General features: G+C 51.4%; 1 protein-coding gene and 1 long non-coding RNA gene across 2 annotated transcripts in view; both read left to right on the top strand.

Moving 5' to 3' along the window:
• Positions 1-994, top strand: part of LOC125911098 (uncharacterized) — a 2033-nt gene extending 1039 nt beyond the window's left edge. Inside the window, exon 3 of the long non-coding RNA XR_007454253.1 lies at positions 421-994. This is a non-coding gene — a long non-coding RNA (uncharacterized LOC125911098). The remainder of the gene's footprint in view (positions 1-420) is intronic.
• SPATA3 (spermatogenesis associated 3) overlaps positions 1-13629 on the top strand; it is an 18599-nt gene extending 4970 nt beyond the window's left edge. Inside the window, exons 3-6 of the mRNA XM_049614717.1 lie at positions 1005-1147; positions 6282-6388; positions 7714-7985; positions 13443-13629. Coding sequence (XP_049470674.1) covers positions 1005-1110 — 106 coding nt within the window. The 3' untranslated portion in view covers positions 1111-1147; positions 6282-6388; positions 7714-7985; positions 13443-13629. The remainder of the gene's footprint in view (positions 1-1004; positions 1148-6281; positions 6389-7713; positions 7986-13442) is intronic.
• Positions 13630-13894: the final 265 nt, after the last annotated feature.

Genomic DNA, 13894 nt, shown 5'->3' with positions numbered 1-13894 from the left:
CTTTAAAACCAACAAGCGGGAAAACCTGTTCTGGATAGAATACTAAGCCCTGTGAGGAAAACCAGAACAGGGAACTTTACCCTTAAAAACCGTACCGTCTACGTGGTAAGCTGAGACATGGGCCCTAGGATCTCAGATGCAAGCCGGAAAGTGACGTCTGTCCTAGAGATGTTCTAAGAGCTTCAGGAAAAGAGCACTCGCTCCTAAATCAGCGTCCAGGGAGACTTTGCAGTGTCATTGGTATCTGAGCTGAGTCAAAAAGGGTCTTGGGATCCTCTGTGGCTTAAGATGAAAAGACAGAGCATCCTAGGTGGCAGAGGGAAAGGTAAAAGGCTCAGAATTAGGCAAGTGAGGGGAAGGGGCAGAGATCCAGTCTGGCCGGGGTAAGACGTGTCAGTCTTGATTCCGCTCAAATTCTAGCACCAGCGTCCATCATCGTGACACCTCTCGGTGCAGTGGAATGTGAGACCTTGGCCTGAAACACACAGTCACGTTGAATAAGGTTCTCTACTTCAGTAGGATTGACGTCAACACGGATACTGCATTTTGTCAAAGCCTTCCTCGGGAGCGTGATCATCTGTTTTCCTCGCCCGTGTGGTGGGCGTCATATGTTGTTTCCTCGGATTCCTCACCTCCAAAATGGAGTCACGTGACACACCCCGCTTCACATGGTGGTTGTCAGGCTCGAGGAAGACGCTGGGTGTGAGATGCTTGGCACGGGGCCTGGCACACCGCGGCCTTCGCCGCCTTCGTACCCTGCTCCCTGGGTGTCCCGGGGAGCTGGCACCCCAGGCTAGCCCATCCTCAGACGCAGGGACTCTCGCGACAGGGATTTATTGGAAGGGGTGGGCGGAATTGTGTCCCCCTGAGAGGAGGCTCGGTCACGGGGAGAAGGCGTTCCTGAAATCCTGAGGCCACCCTACGATTTCTGCTTTCCCTGCCTGTAGACGGGCCCTAGAGTCCCAGCTTCCCCCAACCTGTGGGCTTTCTGTTTCGCTCTACAGAGAACCTGCAAGAAAACACTCCACTCATCGTAATTCACGTGCTCCAAGCTCTCGGGCCTGCCGCTGTGGCTCTGGGAGCCCTGGGGGCTGCCTGTTACATCACTGAATCCTTGTGAACAAACCCCAGGCCCGCGGCCCGGCAGGTACGTGGACCCCCTCTGTGCCCGCTCCCCCTTGCAGAGCTGGTCCTCAAGCCACCGAGCCGCCGTCCCTGCAGGACGGGGCCGAGGGAGTGTCTCTCCTTCTCTGAATAAAGGGGGAATTTATGGGTGGACCAAGCCCCCAGCCTCTCGGGGAAAGCTTAAGAACCGAGGGACTCTTCCTGGATTCAAGGTCACCTGGCTTTGTCAAGCAGGCCCCAAGCTCTTGGACAATGCCAGACCCATTACTGGGATTGTCAAACCAAGGTTCCCCCAACCCCCACTGGCCTGGGATACCAGACAGGAGGAAATGGGAGACGTGGAGCAGAGGTTCCTAGCCAGGCTCCTAGGGGCAGAGCCTGAAACAGGGATTTGGGTGCACAGGATTTGTGGAGGAAAAAGGGAGTGAGGGAGGTAAGAGGACAGAGGAAAGAGTAGAGCGAGGAGGAGGTCTCAGCGGGGAGTCCAGCTTCAGCTCGACCCCAGGGGAGCTTTGGCGCGTGAATTACACCACAGAGATGGTGGGGATCTGGGTGGGCACCAGGAGCACCCACAGTTGTCCCCAGTGCCAAGTCCCCATTGCAGTGAATGCCTGCTAATGCTGGTCGGGTGGTAATGGCAGCTTCTCCACCCACCCCCAGACCTCCACCGGCCCCAGAGTGGACAGGGAGTGGCCACAGCAGGGCACGAGGTGGGAACAGATGCTCAAAGTATCTCAAAAGCCCGACCCAGACAGTAAACTCACCAGCTGCTCAGGGGCTCTGCTGCCTGATTGAGGGACTATTGTGGACGCACCTTAAGTTTCATGAAATTCCAGAGCCACCAGAGGCTCTATTTCCCCATCTAGAAACAGGGAAGACCGTGGGGCCTTCTTCTCAAGATTATTGGAATGTAAGATAAGGTGGCCAGGTGGCGGGTCTTGTTACCCCTACCACCATGGGGGCGGTTGGAAACATGCAGGCTTTGGAGTAGGTCCCAGGCCTGACTCTGCTCCCTGGTGGCTGGGTCTTAGGGGACGCATCACTTAACTTCTGTGAGAGCCACGCCATGGCTAACGTAGGGGGACTAGTGACGACCTCCAAGGGCGATGGTTTTGAGGATGCACTGAGGGGATGTTCAGACATGCCAGGCGGGTCACAGGGGATGGGTAGATGGTGACCGGCAGTCTGAAGAATGCCCTTGAGCCGTTTTGTTCTAGAGGCTCCTTACAACAGGGCCCACGGTGTCAGCTTGGGTTCTGTCCCTCGAGGCACGCAAGTTTAACGTCAGATCCCGTTCCACACCCAGGATCTCTGGAGCCTGGGACAAGTTCCTTAACTCCTGACACCTCATTTTTCTTTTTGTTAAACGGAGGTAATGATAGTATCCCTCTCACTGGGTTGACATCTGTAATATCACTTACTCTTTTTTTTTTTTTTTTAATTAGCTTTCTTTTTAACTCCCACACATTTATTTTCAAGGGAAATTTAGTTCTGGCCATAAATGGAAAATCCTATCCCTTTCCATAAAAAGACTACACAGTAAATATACATCCAAAATGTCATGGAATTCTAGCCGATAAGGATACCTGAGAAAGCCTCCGCTTTCAAGGCAGTGCCCTGTGTGCTCCAAGGACAGGTGTTGGATGTTGAGACAGGCAGCGCCACACTGAGACGCTGTCTTCCACTTTAACCGGAGTTGAGAGACCCCAGGAATGGCAGGGACTCCAGTTACTTAATGTGAAGCATCGTATATACTGCAGTTCACACAGTGCTGAGCTCTGCGCGGAGGGTGCAGGGAGGGGAGGAAGGAGATGGTTGATGGCAAGGAGGGGAAGAGAAGGTGGCCGGGAGGGGGAAATGGAGAGGACGGGAGAGGAATGGAAACCCGCCCCGGGTCTGGAGGAGGTCACTCCCCCAGGGCCTGAGAGTGAATCAGTGGCAGAGTCAACAAGACCCCAGAGACTGAAGCCCCGAGTGTGTTGGGGGTGGGGGTTCAAGTGGCTGGTGGGCCCTAAATCGCGGACGTCACTTAGAAACGCACGCAGTGCACGAACTTCACCCAGCTTTCTTCTGCTCCGAGGGGTAACTCCTTATGTCCTCTCAGGGTGGGCCCGGTGCCTGGATGCAGGGCTAGGGTGCAGCTTTCTCGGGGCCAGACGAAACCAGCCCAGGGACAGGTCTCCAACCTGACAGGCTGGTCCGGCCAGCGACCAGGGACCAGGGACATGCTGGTCCTCTCTCTGCACGGAGCTGTCCCGCGACCACTCTGGTTTCCCTTGAGGGAGAGGGAGGCTGTGCCACCCACCCTGAGTGGCCTGAGACAGGGTCCTTCCCAGACCCCACAGCCATGATGAGGTGGCCTTTCTGCACGTAACCCACTGCTTTTGTCAAATTACTGTTCCAGCACTGGGATGGCATTGGGGTACTTGAAATGCGTTTTAACCGACCTCAGCAGGCCTAGCCTCTTCCAGACCTGCTTCTGTCCGAGCCTGTGCTACAGGGTCATATCCCATCACTGAGTAGACACTGTGAGTCTGAGGGTCTGATTATGGCACCACCAGCAGGGGGCAGGAGAGGCCTTTCTAGAAGCCTAGAGGTTGCAGTGACAGTTCCTGGACACTAGTCAAGCACAGTGTCTCCCACTCTGACTTCCCACTGTCCCCCACAAGAGCCCCTGCGAACTCTGTCAACAGGCAAGTGGGGCAGCACGGCTGTGACATGTCAGTACTGACCATGTGCCCAGCACCACACCGGGTACGGTGAGACTTGATGACACCAAGGTCCACCAACAGCCGACGGCTAGGCTTGGGACTTTGAGGTCTGGTAAGGTCAGTGCATCTAGGCTGGTCAAGGCCCCCAAGAGAGGGGAACAGGGGACAATAATTCACAGGGAGACACACATGCTTACCTGACATCCAAGCTAGAAGGCAGAGTGCAGATGGGGGGAAAGAGTGTTCATTAATTAAATAATGCATTCATTCATTAAATATTCCTTGGGTATGTACCCTGTGCTATAGGAGTAAACCAAGATGTACAAAAGCCCTCCCCTGGTGGAGCCTGCATCCTAGAGGGCACAGACAGACAATTGACAAGTGAACGAATAAACAAGATCTCTTGATTGTGTGGCAAATGTTAGGAAGGAAATAGAGACATAAAGTTGATCTGATAAAGAACAGAGAAGGTCAGAATGATTGGGGGTGGGGGGGTGCTCCTGGGAACAGGCTGGTCTGTAAAGGCTTCTCTGAACTGAAGCACACATGCCAGAAAGAGCCAGACTATGCAAATATGTCTGTGTTCTTACAGACAGAATAGCAAATTCAATAGTCCTGAGGCAGGAAGGAGCCTCACATGTTTTGGGGGCCAGACAAGAGGCCAGTATGGCTGAAGCCAAGATGCCACTGGAGGGACCAAGGTCAGGCAGGGCCTCGAAGATTTCTCTTGTGTTCCAGATGGGTTGGAAACCCCAGAAGCAGGGCAAGAGCAAATTCTTATATAGCACTTCCTGTGTGCAGGCACTGTTCCGGGTCCTTTACATATACTCGTTCATTCATCCTCCCCTCAGAGGGAAGTCTCTCAAGCTGCTGATTTAGATTTCAAAATAATTGCAGGTCCTGTCGAATAGAGAATGGAAAACGGGGAGGAGGACGAGATCGGAATTGTTTGCACTGCTCCAGGCAGGCAAAGATGACACTCGGAACAGGGTGATGGCTCTTACGGATGTAGAACCAGCAAGTCTTGCTGATAGATTGAATGAAGCGATGAGGGAAAGGAAGCCTCAAGGAGGAGTCCTTGAGGTGCCATTGCCAGAGGCACAAGGCACAGGAGGGGGCAGTAATCAAGAGTTCTGTTCGTTGTTACTGTTAAGATGTTGGACAACCAAATGGGCATGTCACATAGGCAGATGGATATATGGAAGTCAGCGGAAAAGCCCAGTCTTAGCTCTAAGCGTAGGAGTGATTAGAAATAGCTGAGATATACAGCCACAGGCGGTGGCTAAGATGACTCGGGGAGAAGGCATAAATAGAGCAGAGAGCCAGGAACTGAGGCCCGGAAGAGGTCGTTTAGAAGTCTGCTAGTGAAGGAAGGTGCCTATGGAGAAGACACCTACTGTGGGTCTGCTCTGGGTCAAGCAAGTATGCAGGGTCCCTGTAAGTTCTCAGAGATAAGCAGAACAGATAGGTTCAGGTCAACAAGTGGTGTCCACAGGTAGGGAAAGGCAGCAAGGAGACAAGAATCTCAGTGGAAGGGGCTGAGCAGGGCTGGGACCTCTGATCATAAGGACCCTGCCGCTACCTTTCTGCTTGTCCACGAAGTGTGGACAGACAGACATGTGCTTCTCTTTCCTAAGGGAAAGCACCCACTACAATAGGTAGGAATGTTTTTAGAAGGTGATATGGGAGCCAAGCGCAGAATGAACTCCCAATGCGGATCTGTTGGCTTGGACAAGTGCTTTAGCCACTGAAAGCGACCCTGAGGTTATATGAAAGTCGGTGTGTGTGTGTGTGTGTGTGTGTGTGTGTGTGTGCGTGCATGGGGGGGTACACTGAGTCATCCTGGGTTCCATAGGCTCAGCAATTAGACACTGTGGAATGGAAATAGAGAGTTTGGTGTCCTTCTTAGTCCATAGACTATAGAACCATCTAATGACAGTGACAAAGCCTCCTCTCTGGGAAAAGGTGTTTCTAGAATCCTCCTTCTTAAAGCATGGGAAGCCCCTCTCTTAGCATCCTTCCAAGGATGATGAGACACTACAAGCAAAGGGCTGTTTCCCCTCTCCTTTTGGGCACTGAGCATAGTAAAATTCATTGCCACAATCCAGCTTGGGGGCCATGAGGCTCTATCGTAGCTGCTGGGAGCCCTGGGAGAAGGGACAGGAAAAGAAGGCGCCAATGTTGACTGAGCCAAGTACCTGCCAAGAACTTTGCATAAGTGCATTATAGCCTAAAGGGAACACCAGGCTCTAAGTGGCTGTGTTTAGATGAAACTAGTTGACAAGACAATGACAGAAATTTGAATCCTAAATCATTTATTTTTCCACAAGAGGATCTTAGCTGCTGAACCTTCACCCATGGGGTGGTAAAACTGGGAAGCCACCAAAATTCCAAGGTCATGGAATATTTTCTAAGCTAATGGCTCTATCCTCATTTTTCTTACAGATCCAGTTTCCATCAAGGATCTCTCTTGTCACCAAAATAGAACAAAAAAAAAAAAATTCTGTTTCATGAGTGTGTTTTACCCAGAGACACAAAGTTCGACTTGGCAAGTGTGTTGGGAGATGGGTTTGGGATGACTTTGAGAGCCCCAGGCAATGAGGGTGGGATCCTGCACTTTCCTGTTGGGGCCACAGACCCAATGGTGGGGGGTGGGGGGAGGGCAACTTTCTCTGCACATTCAGAGCAAACTGTTTCTGATTTTCCCAACCTAAAAACAAGAATTCTAGAACTTAATTCAATACCTAACACAGTCAACTGCACTTCCGTCCAGTGGTAATCCCGGTTAGGGGAACAGGAGGAATGTGCTGGCCCCCTTCCAGGCCTGCGCCTTGGGGAACAGGGGCCCTGTGCCTGGGGACACTCTGTCTCTGGGAGGTGGCTTCATTTAGCTTCACCTGTGATGGGGGACACGCGGGGTCAAGGCCAGTCACCACTTGCAGTCTTGTGCTCTCTCGGAGGACTTAGCCACACCCGCCAGAGGCTGGTGGGGCTTGAGCAGCTGAGGCAGAGGTCTCAGTTCAAAGTGGGAGTACGGGAGAGGGGTGTGAAACAGGGAAGAGATGACAGTCCATTCAGGTGCGGTGGCCCCTGAGGACAACTGAGGCCTACCCAGTTCTGCTGGGGCAACGATGGGAGACAGACCATATACCTCAGAATAATCCCACCGGAGGCAGGAAAGCTGGATGTTTAGACACCCGTCCCATTGGTCCTCAGTTAAGGGCTGCTGGAAGGGAGATGGTTCTTTCTGCCAGGACTTTCCTCCGCTCCAGAGATGAAGCTCCCAGGCAAAGAAGGCAGATGGCTGCCCTTGGGAGTCCAGAATGCACTGAAGCCCTCAGTAATGACCAGGGGATGTGAGCGGGCAGGGAGCCAGCCTACCTATAACAGGGAAGGCAGGACTGGGCCAGGTGGGCCGGGCCAGTCCCAAGGAACCCTGCAGCCCACTCGTCACCTCCCCATCCCGGGATTTCCTTTCCTAAACAGGCACTGACTGATAGGCTGGGAGAGGGTCCCTACCCCTGGACTGAGAGTCACCTCCTCTGGGAAGCAGCCCCCCCCAAGAAGAATGCAGACTTCCAGGCTGGGGCAGGGTCACGCTATAGTCCTGTCCTGAGGGTCAGCATGAAGGGGGCATAGATCTGGTGCCGAGGACTGGGGCCCCTGGTCAGCCTGGCTCCTCTGACTGAAGACACTCAGCTCCTTTTCCCGGCATATTAATCAGTCCCTTTTCGTTGTCCCCGTCGGACAACCTCACCCAACCTGACCTGAACAAGACGGGGATGTATTGGCTCCCGTCAAGAGGGAAATTCCAGTGCAGATGTGGCTGGTTCCGGGGGTGCAGACCATGCCCCCAAACCTGTTTCTGCTTTTGCAGGGTCACCTATCTTCAGGCAGGGGACCTGACGGCTACAGCAGCAACAGCCCCCCAACCTCTGAAGGTCAAGTCTGGCAGGGAAGGTGTTTCCCAGCAGCAAAAGGGCTCTGATCAGCCTCTGATCAGGTCCTGTGTCCCTCCTGGAACCCATGCTCTGCCCAGGGGAAGGCAACGCTCTGACTGGCCAGGCTACAACCACCTTTGGAACTGAGGGTCAACCCCACGGAAGGTCTGAGGACTGACGGCAGGGAAGAGGCCAAAGGATAATTTTGGTAACCTGTTACCCAAAGAAGTGGGAACCCATGCCAGGCAGCTAAAAACCACAGCTTTCCACTCCAGATGGTTTTGAGCCTGTGACCAGAGCTCTAGTGCTGCCCTCCACTGCTGCCCCCTTCCCCTCCACCGCCACCATTTCACCAGGATGAATGCCTGAGTCGCTAGGAGTCAAGAATTCACAGTTGCCTTGAGCCACGGACCCATGGTATTTGGATTCCTCAGGGCAGTGGTGACCTGGGCAGTCCTACCCTCCCACCTGCGGGAAATGTAACTGGCTGTCGTCATGACTGGGGGATACTATGGGCTGTTAGTGATGAAGGCTGAGAATGCAAAGCACAGGACAGTCCCACACAACAAAGAGTTATCCCACCCAAAATGTCAATAGCATTCTCTTTGGCAATCACTGCCACCAGGGCTCATCCGTGGATACTCTGGTAGTACACTGCCCTTGCATTGGGTCTCACAGTACTGGTCATGGACCATAGGCATCACTCTCGAAGAGCGGAAACCATGCATGATAAACGGTCACATGCCAAGCATCCCCCAAGTAATGGGGGGATGTTGGTATGTTCTGTTCTGTTGGTATTTCCTGTAGGGCATACCCTCTTCCCTCTATTTGTTAGGTCCTGGAGGCAGACACCAGCTGTTTTTCCTCTCTCGAATCCTTCCTGGCACATAATAGAATCTCATGAATGAATAAGCCTGCCCCCACTGGGACCATTTTTTGATAAGCTGAGATTTGGGTTAGGCCATTGCATTCAGAGTGGCTTACAGTGATCGTTGGATTGAACTATTTTAATTACCACCAATTTCGAGCAACAGCCCCAACAGGTGCTTTGGAGAGGGAAGAGGAGAGCTAGAAAGAAGCGTGGCCAAGTATACTTCTGACCACAGTGCAAGAACTAAGGCTACCGTGGCTGTGAGTTTGGGGACAGCCTGGCTGAGGCTGGGCCTGTGCACCAGAGCTCACCCTGGCATCTTCACCAGGCTAGATTCAGACCTTGGCTCTGACTGTGGTCTCTAGACCACAGACTGGCTATTCCTGAGAAAGTCGGGTCTTATCCCGCTGCAGCAGTCCTTCTGAGGGCGGAAGAGGTACACCGGAAGAGGCTATAAGAGGTGAAAAGCCAAGTCCAGGCTGCCCGAGCCCCCTGCAGCCGCCCATCTGGCCCACCCAGCTAACTGGCGCCAGGTGCTAGGACCAACTGAAAGGTCCCGAGCTTTTCAGATACTTCTCTGGCCCTCCTCCTTCCCACCCTACCCTCCAGAGGACAACCACTCTCCCACTGGCCACGAAACCTGGTGGGCTACAGGTAGAATGAGTAAGCAGGATGCAGGGAACCAAAATTACAAGTCCAGTCGTAAAACTGAGGTGGAACACCCAAGGGCAGCCCCTTCCATCTCCTCTGAGGTCCCAGGCTCAATGCTATGTTTGGCAGGGCAGTAAATCAGGCCTGTGGCTGCTGGTAGCCCGTAGAGGTAAGACAGCTTTTCACGCTGCTGCTGCAAGTTCTGCCTTCACTGGAAGATTCTGGAAGACCTTTTCTCCCCAGCCAGCGTTCCTCGGTATAGGCAGCGACAGCATACACATTAATAACATGCAGATACTATACTCTCACGACACCTCACACAGCTAGTCATGGAGACTCGGAGCAGGAATTTGAGTTGGCAAAGTGCCCTTGTAAAAACGATTCATGATACGTTCCTGGCCAAAGTCAGGGAACTGAGCCATGAGCTGGCAAAAGGACTGGGGCTAAGAAGTCTTAAGGTACCTCCTTACTGGGAGTGTTGCATTGTTGGCTGCCAAGGAGGGAAGTATCCAAGGAAGAAGGCCAGTTGGTCTTAGCTGCAGGGCTGAAGCAAGGGATCCAGGCTCAAACTCCTCCAGGAGATTGAGAGCTAAGGAGTTCTGTTCGAATCCGGGGCGACTGATCCCACTTAAGAAGAACATAAAATAGGGGCACCAGGGAGGATCAGTAGTTGAGCATCTGACTTCGGCTCAGGTCATCATCTCACGGTTCATGGGTTCGAGCCCCACATCAGGCTCTGCGCTGACAGCTCGGAGCCTGGAGCCTGCTTCGGATTCTGTGTCTCCCTCTCTCGCTCTCTGCCCCTCCCCCACTTGTGTGCACTCTTTCTCTCTCTCTCTCTCTCTCTCTCTCTCTCTCTCTCTCTCTGAAAAATAAACATTAAAAAAAGGAGTACAAAAAATGGATGAATTGGTAGGGGTGCCTGGGTGGCGCAGTCAGTTAAGCGTCCAACTTCAGCCAGGTCACGATCTCGCGGTCTGTGAGTTCGAGCCCCGCGTCAGGCTCTGGGCTGATGGCTCAGAGCCTGGAGCCTGTTTCCGATTCTGTGTCTCCCTCTCTTTCTGCCCCTCCCCCGTTCATGCTCTGTCTCTCTCTGTCCCAAAAATAAATAAAAAACGTTGAAAAAAAATTTTAAAAAAAATGGATGAATTGGACAATCGGCTTGTCTTGCATTAGACTCAGGATGAAAGGTCTGGGTGGGCCAGCTCCATGAAGATGCTGAACCCCTGGGATTGTGTTCTTTTTTTTACCTTTCTCTTCCTCCCTCTTCCACTTTTTCTGCCTTTCTCTTGCCTGCCCACCTCCAGTGGTCAAGGGTGAGCTGCTTGTACCTTGTTCTGGGAAATCCGAGGATACCCGGGACGCCTGTGTGGATTGAAGTCGGCTGCAGAATGCCACTGGGATTTAGATTTACCCTCTGGTGCTCTATTCTGCAGATGTGGTAGGAGGTGTTTTGATGAGCTGATAAGGGATCTTGAAGGAGGTAGTGCGTGTGGAAGAATCCCACAGCTACTGTAGCTCAAAGAGCCCAGCAGGCCCCCCGGGCGAGCCCCTGGAGCTGGGCAGAGCTGACCAGGAGAAGTGGGTTGGAGGAACTTTTGGGGTCTACGTTGCACTTCGGGGGGATTTGTGTTTCACGCATATGGTGGGGGGGTGTTGCTTTCTCTGTGGGAAGAAGCAAAAGGAAAGTCTTCTTGTTCTAGTGGGCTTAGGAACCGATTTGCCCACTTTCTTCCTCTTACTCACTTAGCAAAACCACATCCTGGTTCAAAAACCAGTTCTCCATCTCTGGTGCACGTCCAGCGGGACTTGGTCAAATACAACCATGCCTCCTGGAATTACTCTAAATTTATGACCTCGAATTCCAAGTAGGCTTCAGTGCTGGCGGGGATTGAATCACCGCACATCTCCCTGATACTCTTCTGTCTTCAAACTTTACCCCCAAGTCTCCCCATCTACCAGCCCCTCTCTAGTCAATATTCATGTCCCCTTCACCCAAGACAACCACTGGTTTGATTTCTACACCCACCGACAGACAGACACATAGTTTTGCCTGTTCTGGAAACTCATATAAGTGGAATCAACCAGCACACACACTTGTATCAGGCTTCCTTTGCTCAATGTTTTGAACCTGATTCATAGTCTTGTATATATCAATAATCTATTCCTTTCTCTTTCTGGGTATTTCCATGTGTGACCATGCCACAATGTGTTTATCTCCTTGCCCATTAATGGGCATTCAGATGGTTTCCAGTTTGGAGATTTTTAAAAAAAATTTTTTTTTAGTGTTCATTTATTTTTGACAGAGAGAGAGAGAGAGAGAGAGAGAGAGCGAGAGAGAGAGCATGAGCGGGGGAGGGGCAGAGAGAGAGGGAGACACAGAATCCGAAGCAGGCTCCAGGCTCTGAGCTGTCAGCACAAAGCCTGACGCGGGGCTCAAACTCACAAACTGCGAGATCATGACCTTGAGCTGAAGTCGGACGCTCAACCGACTGAGTCACTCAGGCGCCCCTCCAGTTTGGGGATTTTAAAATAAAGTTGCTACGAATATGTTTGTGTGATTCTTTTGGTGGGCTAAAGTTTCCCTTTCTCTTTGGTGTATACCTAGGAATGAAATTCCTGGGTCCAAAGGTAGGCCCATGGTTAACCTGGAAAGAAACTGCCACACTCCCAAAGTGGCTGTGCCATCTGACCCTCCTGTGCCAGAGTATACCACACAATCTGACCATTTAAGGAAGTAAATTAGAGCACATTATCCCTCCGCAAAACACCCTCTAATGACCTAAGGACGGGATATTTAATTACAGTAAGGAATTATTGTAAATTTGTAGGTGTGAAAATGACTTTATGTTCAGCTTAAAAGACGTCCTCCTCAGAGATACACATAGAAATACTTAGGGATGAAATGATGCGGGACACGGGAAATGGAGATACGGATGAAACAAGGTGGCCGTGAGCTGCTCACTGTGGAACCCGTGTGATTGGTTCACGCTGAGTTTATCATCTTCTTCACTCTACTTTTGTGTTGCAAGAGGACCAGAGCCAGACAGAAGTTAAAGCAGTGAGGGCACGTTTTATTCTGTAAACATTGCAATAGGGGAAGAGGGACCTCAGTGTAGAACTGAGCTCCGTTCTGAACATAGGGACAAGGGGGGATTTATAGTCAAGGAGCAGGGTGGGGTCAATGGGCAGAAAATTACTAAGAGGAAACATAGGGTAAGGGGCAATTCTGGCTTAACCAACTCGACAGGATTCTTGCTGTAGGCAAGCCAGGGTGAAAGACATTGAGAGGGATAGGTGAGGATTTTGATCAGATATCAAGGATAGTTAGATACCAAGGATTCTGTAAACTGACCCAGCAGGATTCCCACTAAAACCAGATGAAGCAGGCCCAGGTCTGGGCCAGATAAGCCTGGCTACAATTAGGTCAAGAAGAGACACTTGATTTCGGCTCAGGTCATGATCTCATGATTCGTGGCTTCGAGCCCCGTGTTGGGTTCTGTGCTGACAGTACAGAGCCTACTTCAGATTCTCTGTCTCCGCAACCTCCCCCCCGCCCCTCCCCTGCTCATGCCCACTTTCCCTCTCACTCTCAAAAACAAACATTTTTATAAAAATATATTCTTTAAAGTGTTTTAAAAATCCTCCAGTTGAGGTCTTTCCAAGGCCCCTCCCTCTCTGACCGAATGTCCTGTTATGCCCCACCTACTGCGCTTCAGCTAGGGAGACCTCCTTGCTATGTCTCCCCAGAGCCAGGCACTAGGCCTTTGTGCTGGCTGGTTTCTGTGCCTGGCACGCTCTTCTCCATAGCGCATGGCTATCTGAGCCGAAGGAATTTGAAAAACAGCAGGTGCAGGAAGGACTCTGTGACCTTCCCCTCAAGTAGGTCATAGACCCTCAGGTGAGAGATGGCTTCTCTATACCTACAAGAAAAAAAATAATAAGCCTTATCTCCAAGACAGCTGTCCTATCGCATTTTCCTACAACTTTTCATTCTTCATCAACCTGGCATTGAAAGGCTCGGGTATAACCACTTCTTCAGGTCTAGATTTCCTTATAAAATCTTCTACATCACATAAAACTTAAATAAGTCTGCATGCTTTTCTCTTATTAATCGGGGTTTTGTTGTTGTTGTTGTTACAGAAGCCCCAGCCAAGAACTTGGACGGGCAGGGGGAAAGATGTTTTTCTTTCTCTGCATTTGCCTTCGAGTCTCTGCTCAAATGTCATGTTCTCAATGAGGTCCACCCTGACCAGCTGCTTAGAACTGCAAACCCCCACTTATTCTATTCCCATGACCCTCAGTCCTCTATAAAACACTGTAAAATTCACTTATTGCTTATGGTGTTGTTATTGCCTGTGTCCTGCCTCTAGCCTGGAAGATGTGCCGGCCAAGGATCTCTTTATTGTTCACAAGTATACTGCCAGTTCCTGGCAATGCCAGTGGCTGGCATACAGAAAGAGTCAATATTTTGTATGGATTGAAAGAAAGGGAGAGAGTGAAGCAGAGAGGGAGAGAAAAAAGAAGGAATGGGGAGAGAAGAAGAAAGAGTAGTGTATAGGGTAACATTTTTCTAGGGGAAGGAAGCCACATAC

The sequence above is a fragment of the Panthera uncia genome (genome assembly GCF_023721935.1).
Source record: "Panthera uncia isolate 11264 chromosome C1 unlocalized genomic scaffold, Puncia_PCG_1.0 HiC_scaffold_3, whole genome shotgun sequence".
Taxonomy (NCBI): Eukaryota; Metazoa; Chordata; class Mammalia; order Carnivora; family Felidae; genus Panthera; species Panthera uncia.
The sequence above is the reverse complement of the archived record's forward strand: the minus strand, read 5'-3'. Positions and strand labels throughout refer to the sequence as shown.